The 13,157-nt window shown below is 42.9% G+C and overlaps 1 protein-coding gene across 4 annotated transcripts in view; it reads right to left on the reverse strand.

Moving 5' to 3' along the window:
• Prickle2 (prickle planar cell polarity protein 2) overlaps nucleotides 1-13,157 on the reverse strand; it is a 327,581-nt gene that overhangs the window by 86,257 nt on the left and 228,167 nt on the right. For all 4 annotated transcript variants that reach the window (XM_021190348.2, XM_021190347.2, XM_029534978.1 and 1 more), the window contains one exon: nucleotides 270-453. In XM_021190348.2, coding sequence (XP_021046007.1) covers nucleotides 270-413 — 144 coding nt within the window. In that variant the 5' untranslated portion in view covers nucleotides 414-453. The remainder of the gene's footprint in view (nucleotides 1-269; nucleotides 454-13,157) is intronic.

Here is a 13,157-nt window from a genome sequence, read left to right on the forward strand (position 1 = left end):
AAAACATAACGTTTAACATTCATCATTTCTGTGATGTTTCCAGATAGTCTACAAACAGTTGATACTGATAATTCAGAATGAATTAGTGATGGATTATTCTAGGCTTGGCTCCATTTCCCATCGGGGACTAGAATATCTTTAACTCATTTATTGCCACACAACCCCTGAGTCAGCAGAGCCACCTTGCCCTTCTAAGCTGGGGTGTGGAAACACTGGAAAGACACCATTTAAAGTTAAAGGCATGGGAAGGCTCCCAGGAAGATGGCTACCTGCTCAGGCTTCAGCCCTGGGGGAACCCAGGCATACTCTTCCAAAGCACAGCCCGAGTCGTCGTCTGAGGTTGAACTCCTCTGGAAGTCAAACATGAGCTTGCTGATGGTCTTCTCCATCTCCAGCGGCATCACTGTTACCATGTGCTCCTCCTGGGGACACTTGCAGTGCAGGCAGATCTTCCTGGAGACAGCAAACACAGCAGGTCAGAAGGAAGAAAAAAAAAATTTGTTTGTCAAGAGGCTGCCTGCCAGTCACCATCCTTTGGATTCCAACCCATAAACACAGTCACCAGCTACAATCTAGAGAACACTGGTTTACAAAGGACACAATACACGTGCCATATGAAAGCCACTTAGGTGATGATCAGGAACTACCAGGTGAGTATGCTGACTCACAAACCCAACCTTACACACACACACACACACACACACACACACACACACACACACACACACACGACCAACAGATATGAACCATGACCACAATTCCCTTCACTGTAATACCCACTATAATAGCGTTAAATATATAGAATCCACACACTAACCAGAAATATCATCAGACTTAACAAACACTGAGATGTTTCTCTTTTTTAAAGTCCTTAAATCACACAAACAGAAAAAAACAACTTATAAAAAGGCTATAAAAAGAACCATGGGTATTTGTTTTAATTTTTTAAATTAAAAAATTTTTTTTTAAATTTAGGAGTAAGAACAAACATTTTCCCCCTAAAACAAAATGTGGTCCCAAGACCTTCATAGGAAGATAATTTCACCACCATTAAAGGTCCATGATTTAGAGTCTTAATTAGAAACTCAAAGTGTAACATTGTTTGTAGTTATTTTATATAAGTTCACACCTCTGAATCTTCTTTTTTTGCGGGGGGGGGGAGGGAGGGGAGGAGGGGGGAAGAGTTGGTAGTTTTTTGGTGCTATTTACTTTGTTTTGTGAGACAGGGTCTTTTGTTGGCCAGCCCAGAGTTCACCAAAAAGGGTAGACTGGTGGCTGGCAAGCCCCAGGGATCTACCTGTTGCAGCCTCCCTCTACCTCGCCAGTGCTGGAATTATAAGCGGATGCTCCCATGCCTGGCTTTGTTCCTCCTGGTTGAGCTCTCCTTCCAACCGTGAGTTATTCCATAGCACCAGTCAAGAATGCAAATTCTTCAAACTGAGCATCTCCCTCAAGGTTTCCAGCTACTGCCTTATCCTTGTCCCTATCTAAATATTGTAGCAGTGAAGACGGTAAGGTCAAGCAACACACATCTTTCTCTCTCTTAACAATAAAATAAACAGAACGGAATGGAGGCAGCAAACTCTAACAAGCTATTCTGCATGTGTGCTGATCTTTTTGTAGCACACTACAAAGGCAATGAAAGAGCCCAGAATTCTAAGCTCCATGTGTGTTTGAATTTTGTGACAACAGCTTTGTTAAGATAATTCACATAGCATAGAACCCACCCTTCCAAAGCATATAATTCACTAGCTCTTAATATAGTCAGAATTTCACAATCACCACTAATTTTAGACACCCCCACTAAACTCATGAGCATGAACAGTGACTTCTCATAGCCCAAGCTCACATACCCTGACAACCACTAATCTTTCTGTCTCTGTTGGTTTTGCCTAATTTGGACATTTCACATAAAGGAACCATGCAAAATATAATCTTTTGAAACTAGCTTCTTTCCCGTGAAATAATGGCACTGTTTATTTATGCTGCAGCATACATACATACATCAGTCTCTTGAATGTTTATACTTATTGCTGAGAAATATTCCATGGTAGGGACGTATCATATTTGTGCATTTATCAGCTGGTAGATATTTAGACTCTCTGTTCTTTTGAAGAATTCTAATTTCAATGTTTAGATTCAAGATTTTATGTAGATCTATGCTATCATTTCTCTTAGGCATATACCTAGCAAAAGCATCATGGCATCACATGAAAACTTTGTCATCTTGAAGAATTGGCAAACTGTATTCACAATTATCTGAGCAATTTTAAGTTCCCACCTTCAATGAAGCCTCGTTACACTTTCTCTAACTCTTGCCAGAAGTGTTATGGTCTATTATGTCAATGGTGGCCACCCTAGTGGATGTGGCATGGTATCTGATTGTGGTTTTTTTATTTGTATTTCCCTAAGTGCCAGGCCAGGAAAGGTGATCATCTTCTTAACTGATCATTATATGCCTTCTTTAGAACTTGTTGGAAGGAATCCCTAAAGGGAGGGCAGATTGAGGAGCCAAAGGAAGGCCCGGCTAGCCCCAAACACAAATATTTCAGAAGGCACACTGGATTGCACATGAATAGCTGTTCACTCCAACAACAACAACAACAACAACAACCACAACAACAACAACAAATCACTCAGAAAAAGCAAAGTCAAGGAGGAAAAAACAAGAAAGAAAGAAAATAAGCCCAGTAAATCAAAACCACAAGGGCTTTCTCTGTCTCTGCTAGCTGCCAGCCTTCCACTCCTCATTTATAATTAACTGGAGCTCCCCCAGCAAGGCATTTTTATTTGCAAAGAATCTGCAACCTTTGAGTGACTCTCTGACAACTGGAGAAGCTAATTTAATAATCTCCATTTACAAGTTGGAAACCCAAGTCTGAGGTGCTTTGAAAGGCGCAGTGAGACAGAGGTAAAGCCAGAAGGGATCTCTGCTTCCTCAGTCTCTCCCTTCCCTTTTGAAAATATACAATGGCAGCAAGCAGCTTTCTCTTTTAATGCACTAATTAAATAATTTCACCCAAATGAAGCATAACCAGGTGTGTGTATGCACATGCGTGCATGCATGTGAAAATAAGAGATTTGTTTTTAATGAAAAAATTATTAACATTTGTGAACATAGAACCTGATAGTAAAGCAGGATTTCATTAAACACACACACACACACACACACACACACACAGAGAGAGAGAGAGAGAGAGAGAGAGAGAGAGAGAGAGAGAGAGAGAGAGCGCATTGGTTTCATTCTGTCAGAGTTGACATTCTACCTGTACATAATTGGATTTGACAATGACAGGTTTCCAAGAAATCATCCCTGACTCAGAGAGTGGAAATGCCATGTTCACCTCCCCTCCCAGCCTTCACCCAAATAACCTCTGCAAATGCCTCACCATAGCTGCAGTGATCAGTTTGTTTGGTTCTGCAGCATGGAATCTACAATCCCTTCTTCTATGGTTGTACAACATTGCCAGGTAAAGGCCATTTCCCCAACTACCTCAGCATAGCCCAGTCATTTCCTCCAGTGAGTACAACATTTGCATGAAGACTAGTGATTTATGCCAATGAACTGACTTGCATGATGTGAAAGAACTCATTATAAATGGGTGACTTGTGAGAGCAGAGGCTCCACCTCACTTGATAACATTTCTGACCGGTGCAGAGCGACTATAAGCAGCACTAAGTCCTCCTTTTCTCCCTCCTTTAGCCATTTTCCTTTCCAGAATTTTCTTTTTTTGGTAAAAGAAATTATATGTGGGAAGGCTCATATATAAAATTGAGCTGTCTAAATTGATGCTATAAGAAGAGACGGCAAGTCCAACCTCTCTCATGCTCAACCTCTCCAAACTTCAGGCAAGTTTGTGGCTCTCCCATGTTTGGGGTTTCAGAGACACAAGCCCGAAGATCATAATATTTCCTGGATCCTCTAAGTAATTCTTAAGGTCTGCCAAAATAAAAACTATGGGATTTATAATTTGAAAAACGAAAAAAAATAAGGCAAGGGTTTCTGATAGATAACACACACACACACACACACACACACACACACACACACACACACACACACGTTAACCGTTAACTCTGAATCATGAAAACCTGTAAAATGATAAATCTGGCCATGGGAAACTATTCATTTGGTTGCCAAGACATTGTAACAAGAGAGACTCCGGGAGTAGAAGCCATATCCCTGTGATGGATTAGTCACATCTTAATCAAGTCACCTGACTAGGCATGTTCATAAGGATGTCAATGGATCGCCATGAAGTATTCTTCTGAATGCTCTTTTAGGTAGTCTCTTAGATGGAAAGAAGACGTTTAGATTACAGTCTGACAACCAGTGTGAATTCTAACAACAGACATGATGGTCCAAGGAATCCAGGGAATAATCATTTTTGAACTTTTTCAAGAGGATTTATGTTAACTCAAAATAATTGCCATGTTGAAAGCTCTTATCACACTCAGTCTGCCTGCCACTCACCTGGGTATCTCCTGTGTAGAAGCATCCCATTGAGAGGCAGGACTACACAAACTACAAGAGCAACATCTCTGCTTGCAACTCTGCCGGCTGTTCTGCCTCCCACCTTCCCTGGGGTATGGGTTCCATGGTCTCAAATCCAAGGCCAGATCAGGCCCAGGCTGCCCGCCAATGTTTAGGGTCAGGCAGGCTGCTTAAACCACCTTAGGTCCATTGTAAACCAAATGACACAGGAGGATCCAACAAGGCCATGTCTCAGGAAGCCAAGGGAATGGAGGGCAAGTCAAAAGGCTAACATTACCCAGAGGTATCCACAGCTTTTCCCCAACTGACAGATGTGTCCCTAGGTATATAAATTCTTCCATGACTATCATACTAAAGCCAAAAGAATCATCCCTTCTCTTCATAGTAATAACGAGGGCATTTTTATGCTTATTATACTTAGAATTTAAACTTACTGCATTCTTTCCCTTAACATACAATTAATGTAGAAAGAAGTCACACATTACAGATAAATAAAAAAAAAAAAGGAAAAATTCTAAATACTCACAATCCCAAAGATAATCACTGCTAAACAGAAACAGCTGCTGGACCATTTTTCCTTTAATACTAAGAAGCTGGAAACCAGACTTCACCTATATGTACCCATGAGCCAAGGGATAAGACTTTGGCCTGGACAAGAAGACATGAGACATAGACATAGATATAGACAGACACAGACACAGACACAGACACAGACACACACACACACACACACAGAGAGAGAGAGAGAGAGAGAGAGAGAGAGAGAGAGAGAGAGAATCAAACACAGACAGACACATACACACACACAAACATTATATAAACATCACACCCAATTCTCAGCAAATAGATAAATAGATGTACATTATTCAGCACAGATACCAAAGTTTGTTCTGATCCAGTACCCTGATCCAGGATCCAGATTTTACTTAGTATGGAAGATAACTGCTGGTGTGGGAACTGTATGTATAGCAATGGGTACCACAGACTGAAGGCTTGGGTGTCTCAGATAAAACACATGTGAAAAACTGATTTCACTACTTGTCAACTTCCAATTTTCTGGGAAAGAAGCGACAGCTAAAACATGAACAATTTAAGACCATTAAGATTTGCTCTGAATTGCATATTTATGTATCAGTCACACACTCACCAGGGCTGTGGTGACTTAATCACTTCAAACTACTAGTGGAGCTGCTTGGTGGGAAGGAGCCTGGCTTCCTTCACCGGCTCCTCTGCCCACCTTCCCTGCATTCCCAGCCACGGTAGGTATCAACCTTCACGTGACCCATCCCATCCGTCTTCAGCGAGTCAGACATTCATTCATGTTTTCCGACCTTTGGCAATACTAGGTTCCAGGAGGTGATTCATTTGGGGTGTTTTGGGTAAAAAGACATTTCTGAGGGTATAGGACGCCCAGAGGAAGTAAACAGATAAGCCATGTTGTGCAGAAAGACATGCTCTGTTGTGCTTGACTGAGTCAATAAGAATGGAAGCAAAACCAGTTGGCCCTGAGACAGTCACGTGATCTGGAAGTCAGATTCAAAAGTGTAGGCAATAAGCTCACAAGTTACCTGTGTCATTCAGTTCCACGACCAATGTTTTCCATAATTCTGTTCTCAGTAAAGGCCCACACCTTCCTGTCCTCCTCTTCGTCCCTCCTCCTCCATCCCATCTACTCATTAATCAATCCGTATATATCCACCAACTTACCTCTTCACCATTGATCTAACAATACAGAGTAAGAATCGACCTGTGCTAGGCATTGTTTTAAGTGTCTGGGCATTAGATAAAAGTCTGCCTTTTTATAAGGCAGAGATTCGCTATGCCCTTGTGGAGGAGCTTCAAGCTAAGAGAAGACAGATAACAGTGAAGTGAATGGGGAGAAACTTTCCTTTGTTAGATTGTGATAAATGTCATAGCAGAGAGGGGCTGGGGTAGGTGGGGAAATATCTCTCCACTGAAGGGACATCTGAGCTGCCCTTAAAAGCCCACTGACTGCCAACAGCTAGAAGACAACTGGGGTGGAGTTTTCCCAGCATAGAAAAAGCAGGCGCCTGAAGGCACTGAGGTGGAGGATGGCTCCTGGAGTTGTTCACAGGAGCCTCCCTCCTCCCTCAGCAGCAACTGCATTGTGGCAGTGGCCAAACTGGTTGGACAACAGCCTGTCCTAAAGCCCAGGGGCAAATGTAAGATTCGGGAGGTGTGCCACTTCGGTGGGCATCTGGAAGTCCTTTCTTCTAATGCACTTCTCCCTGGAATTCCTGGATTTCTGTCCTGATACCCAGACGTCAGCACATCCGGTTCTATGCAGCCTTTCTGGCTCCTTCGCCTCCCCCCTCCAGTCACAATACTTTGTTTATCTCTTGTTTGGCAAACGTTCAGACTGAATGAAGGACATGAACCCTGACACTTGCCATGTCTGGAAGAAAGATTTCTATCTCTGTGAGAAAGGAAAAAAAGATTTCCTAATGAATACAGAGCTGAAGGGTGGAGACCGTGAAAAGGCCAGCTGGGTACTTGGCTGATGCTTGCTGAGTGCCGGAATCCTGCTGCCTGGTTCTGTTCCACTTCCCTTCCTTGCCTGGCTGGTGACTCCTGCCATCTGTACAGAGGTGCCCCTCAGTCCCAGTATAGCCGATGGCAGCCCTGAGAAGTTCCCAGTGACAGGTGTCCCCTCTTAATATGCCAATTCATAACAGAGTCCTGCTGCAGATTACTCTGTAATTTGAGAGGCATGAAAGCACATCACCGCCTCTGAAAAACGGCTCATCCAGGCGACTTTGCTTAGAACTTACTCTTAAAAGAGATTTCTTACTGCATCTAGATACAGTGTCTCCGTGATGGATGAGCCATAGTTTAGAATGAGATCTTCAAAAGATCATCCCAAGAAGGACCAATAAAAAATAAGAAGAAATGTGGGAAAGGGCCCCGTGATAAGGTGGAGGCTGGGACAATGACAAGGTAGATTGGTGCCCCAGACAACCACGGTCCTCTGTATTGAGCCTTGGAAAGAGAGTCTATTTTAAATCTTCCTTAGATAAGGCTGCTTGAAGGAGAGACAGGGCTGCTATCTCCCATTTCCTTGCAGTCTTTGGCAGAAGACCACTTCTGGGCCCTTAGTACAGGAAAAGATAAGCAGCCAGGGCAGAACAATGCATCTCCTGTAGCAGTGGGAACCACAGGCTAGAATCCACTGGAGTGGGAGGGTCAATGAATTCAGGCAGTGATAGAATATTTGTGGCAAGGCAGCTCCACTGTGTGAAAGGTCTCCCACTGAGCATCTCCTTTCTTTGTCCTATGGGTCATAGTCAGGCTGCAAGGTGCTGCAGCAAAGGAAGCCCTGTTGGGATACAAAATATCACACAGGGCCAGCCCAAAACTTTCAGGAAGGCAGCACTTAAGTTATTTAAGAGGTCGTTCTTATTCTTAAAAGATACAGGCTGTATAACTAACTAGTCTAGGATGGTTCAGTGGAATTAAAATATGTGAGATAGGAAGTGGAGGAGAGGAGCAAGGGAAGAGGAAAAGGAGAGGGGGTTAGGGAAGGAGGGAGGAATCAGGGCCTGTGGATAGGGCTAAGAGAGAGACAAGGGAAGGAAGGGCTGAGAAAGAAATTGAGAAGGGAAGATATGAGACAGGAAGAAGGAAGGAGGGGGGGAGAAAAGAGGGAGAGGGAGAACAAGGGAGGAGAAAGCATGTCTAGAGAATATGTAGCACAGATGCGACAAAATATTAACAGGAAAATCTAGAACTGCATATGCAAGCTACCTATCCCATCCCTCTGACTTCCATATGTGGGATTTTAAAAGAAGAAATGTTTCCATAGGCTCAGGTATATTTGGCCACTTTGGTCCCCACTGGGTGGTCCTGCTTGGGGACTGTTATGAAACCTAAGGAGGTGGAGCCTTGCTGGAGTAATTAAGGCACTGGGGTTGGGCTTTGGAACACGGCATCCCTAATGCAAGGCTGCCCTGCTTCCAGTTTGCTCTCTCTGCTTTGTATCCACAGTTGAAGCTGTGATCTCTCAGCTCCCTGCTCTGGCTGCCTGCTGCCATGCCTCCACCACTGGTATGGACCGTCCTTCTGGAGTCATGAGCCAGAATAAACTCTCCCTTCTGTAAGCTACCTTGGCCATGATGCTTTATCACAGCCACAGACAAGTGTCTGATAGACCATAAAGCACTGAAATTTTTAAAAATGGAAAAAATCTGAAACCAAGTGGAGAGTTCTATCGTGCTTTAAGGGGTTCTGGATTAATGTCACAGAGGGCTCCCTTGAGGAAGCAGCATAGAAAGTTTTAGGCATAAGGAAAAGGAAAGAACAGTTGGATAAAGGTGGAGGTGGGAGAGAACATGGTGCCACTAAGATATGGAGACGACAAGATGGCAGGTGGTGAGTGACACATACAATCTATTAGGAGTTTTGGCTTTGTTAAAAAAGCATCCACAAGCCATTGTGGAATCTGCCTACCAAGCTCACAGATAGCTAATTCAGCACCATTATGAGTAGACAGAGTGATCTCTCAGAGGACAAGAGCTTGGCCACGGATGGTGTCTCCATGGCAACACTGCTACTTGCATCACTGCATCCCTATGCAAGGCTGTGGGTATCCAGAGACACTCTGATTTCGTTAGCTGTCAGACTTGCTGCTCTGCTAAGAATAAACTAGGACAGACAGTATAGATTAGTCCTCTGAACAAATGCCTCCACTTCTCTTTATATATGTGCTAACTGGAATTTTATAGTATATACATTTTGCTTCACTGGATATTTGATATACTTTGATGTGGAAAATGCAAGATATTGATCATGATCCTTGTTAAGGGATTACACATCTTTACCATAATTTTTTTATTGTTTCCAAGATCATACAAATGATGTTCTTCATGTCTTAACACATAATAAAGAAGAAAAATTAGATATTACTAATCTCTTGGGCCGATCAAGTGCTCTAGAGTTCTAGATCAAATGTAATCAAATTAGGTAATGTGTAATTTCTCATACTCTCTTCTAGGCCAATCAGAAGATCCAAGCTGTCATAGCCTAGGCCCAGAGACGCCCTACGTTGTATTTACTGGCCTTTGGGGCTAGAGGTGTCTGGAGTGTGCCACATTACTGTTTTTTTCCCTGAGCCAAAGGAAGGGCAGTTAGTTTGGTTTCATGTCTGCGGACTTTATCTTGACTTTGCTTTTTAAGGAAACATTTGGTGAGTATGTGTTAAAAGACTCTGCTAAGTCCTCTCCTGAAGCCATTGCTTAATCCTCAAACCACACTACGAGATGGGAATTATTATCTCCACTTTATATATGGGACAACCAAGACTGAAAGAGTTTCTGGAACTTATCCAAGCCTTCACCCAAGACCTCAAGGGCTCTGCGAGGCCCCTGCAGACAGACTATGTAGATCCCTTAATCCATGTAAAACAAGCAGTGTTTTTCTCTCTGCTCACACAGAGGCCCCCAAATCACTGGCAAGTCATAGGAAATTCTTAAGTGGCTGCTTATTAATAACATTTTCAGTTTATATTAGGCAGCCTTTCATCCAAGGGAACTTGGCCAGCTCCATACACAGAGAACTGCAGAAAGCCAAACCATCTCTGGTGGGAATGGGGGCCAGCTGGCAGCCATATCCTTCAGGGGCTTGGCTTGTAGGGATTCTGGCACTGGTCACACCCTTCAGAACTTGACAGGGGCCCTTTAATATCTGTACTGAAGAGCTCAAGGCAAAAACTTCCCAGAAATCCACGCTTCTTGGTGATTGAGGCCAAGGGCTCAACATGACCCCAGTGGGTTTACGAAACAAAAGTATCAAGAAATTGTGAGTTTATAAAAAAATCCTAATGCTGGACAGAGAGCCTGTCATTCATATTGAGTTAGACACAACATGGAAAGATGGTTTGTTTTCCCCAAGGGAGGCCTTAAACACAAACAAAACAACTCTCAGGGTTTCCCACCGGAGGGATAGGAGAAAAGGAAGAGAAGAGGCTAACTGCCCTGCACCAAGCTGGGGTTTGTGGTTTTGTTCTTGGCCAGAACTCATTTCCTCTTTCTGTAGGAGAGAAAGGGAAGAGTGAAGTCCATAGGATGAAAATAACATTTCCTGGTTTTTGTGCTTTATTGGAAAGAAGCCTTCAGTGGATTGGAGTCACATGGTCTGCAGCAGGAACGTTTTGAAAATGTGTTATATTCAGATGTGATATACTACTCAGTGCTCAGGGAAAAGATGGGTGCTCCTGATTCCTCCCCCTTCAAGGCTGAGGGGATGTGGTGATGCCCATACTCTTGGAGCACAGCAGATGAGATGAACAGCTTGCTGGGGGTTAGAGATGAATCTCAGTACTTATGCCCCCATCCCCCACCTCAGGGCCGGGCTGCCCCAACAGCCTGCTCTACTCTCTCCCACTCCTCCCCTTCTAAAAATCTCCTTTCCACCACCATTCGTACAACAACAATGCTAGTGATACTCAACTCTCCAGCTTGCATGATCCCAGTGGTAATAAAACAAAGGACAAGTCCCCTAACTGACGTCATCAGACCCCGTGGACTCTGTCTCCGTCCTCTCTGTCCAGTTGTACTGCCCTCCGCTCACAGTCTTGGTTAATGCTACAGCCAGGTTAACGCTGCAGCCAGACTGGCCTGTATTTGTCCTTTGAACTTGCTGAGGCCAGCTTACTCTTGGACCTTTGCAGCTGCTATTCTGCCTAGAAACTCTTTCATTGAGTGCCTTGTCAGCTGGTCTGCTCATCATCACTCATGATGTCACTCAAATAGACAGACTCTCCTTTATTTAAAAAAGATTGTGCTCACCTCCTCATTCCCTAGTCTATTATTTTAGTTTTTCCTTAGCAGTTGTCACTATTTGAAATTATTATCTTTGTTGATATGTCTCTCAGATTTTTCTTGTGAAATGTAAATTCCCTATGGTCAAGGATCTTGTGACTAGAACAATCAGCAGCACCCAACAAGAAGTTCATGGAACAACTTGAATCTCTAATTCTTGCCCAAATCTGGTTTGGTAGTTTCTCAGTGAACCACATACTCTTCATAGCTATGCAAACAAGATATTGTTGGCATGTAAATGGTCTGCCTGGTCTGGCCTTGGTGGGATTAGATGGGCTTAATCCTCAAGAGACTTGAGGCCTTAGGAAAGGGAAAGGCCTGGTAGTGGTGGTGGAGGCTCTCCAAGGCAAGTGGGAAAAGGAATGGGATGAGGAACTGTGGGAGGGGGAAGTAAGGGAGAAAATGACTGGAATGTAAGTAATTTAAATAAAAATTGTTATATAGTTATATTTTGCGATAACTTAAAATGTGTACTGTTAGGAGGCCTCAGTTGTAGTGCGAGTCAAGTATGTGCTGGGTAGTAGTATATTACAAAGATCACATCAAAGAAAGCTACCTCTGGCCTCTGCTAATGAAGTATACAAAAGAATGATGACAGAGATGACAATCATTACTGCTGGGACAGCATGATGTCAGCACCCTTTGATCATGCTATATGTGCTATTGAATATTCAATATATAAAAGTTCAGAGACTAAAGTGTTCGGAGAGCAGATAGACTAAAAACCTCTGGCCTGCCCACAATAAATGCTCAAAAGCATTGTGAAGTTGTGAAGGAGCCAAAACAAGTATCTGAGAAAAGGACAAAGCAAGGGATGCCATGGCTAAAGCACTGAGACCACAGCTCTTAATAGACCCATCCATAACGTGGAAGGAAACCATGGATCTCCTTCCAGTCCAATAGGGTGGAGCATTAGATTCCAAGTAGTCATGGACACAGGAGGCGTGTTTTTGACGGGCTGAACACTACATGGCTTTTAGTCCTCCATTAATCAAGGAGAGTTCCCTGAACTAGACTTCAACCATGTATCCCTCAGTTGAGTAGTTCCTAAGTGGGAGTGACTGATGCCTTTAGGAATATGAAGAAAGCTGAGGTTCTTTGCACTTTTCCTAAATGAACACATACACATTCATAGATAATTTTGTACTTCAAAAAGGTCATCAGTCCTCTCAGTATTGTGGTGTACCTAAGAAAGCTTGGTTTCTTGAATTACTTAAGTGTGAAAATCCCTTCTTTGAAAGAACATGAAGTTGGGTGAGTAAAGAGGTGGGGATCTGGGAGGAGTTGGGGGATGGGAAAGACGACAATAAAAATATCCTGTATAAAATTCTCAAAGAACACACTTATTTTTTAAATGTATTTCTTTTTGAAATACCGTATATCTTACATTCCCAATAATATTTCATATTCACTCCTGAATAGCCCAAAGGAAGAGTATTTTATTTTCAGCACTTTAATGGGTATACTGAAGTCATCTTTTAATTGTTGTTTTATAAAATTATAAATCAATTTTAAAAAATAGAATTCAGTAATAAAAGATATTTTTCCTTTCAAACTTGGCAATACTCTTCACAGTATAGAACAGAGACAAACACACATTTATTATTTCATACATACTGTTGGCATCAGGACATCCCAAACCTATGACATCACATAGGCGACAGCATGGGCCTGTGACCTGCAGACTGGTTGCCAAGACAACAGGCACCATATTCCCAGCATCCACTTGGCTCACCTTCCACCTTTACCTGTCATTTTCCATATAAATAAGGAGAACTCCCCTCCCCCACTCTCTCTCCCCTCTTCTCTTTCTGCTGCCACTTTCT

Source organism: Mus pahari, chromosome 2 (assembly GCF_900095145.1).
Source record: "Mus pahari chromosome 2, PAHARI_EIJ_v1.1, whole genome shotgun sequence".
NCBI lineage: Eukaryota > Metazoa > Chordata > Mammalia > Rodentia > Muridae > Mus > Mus pahari.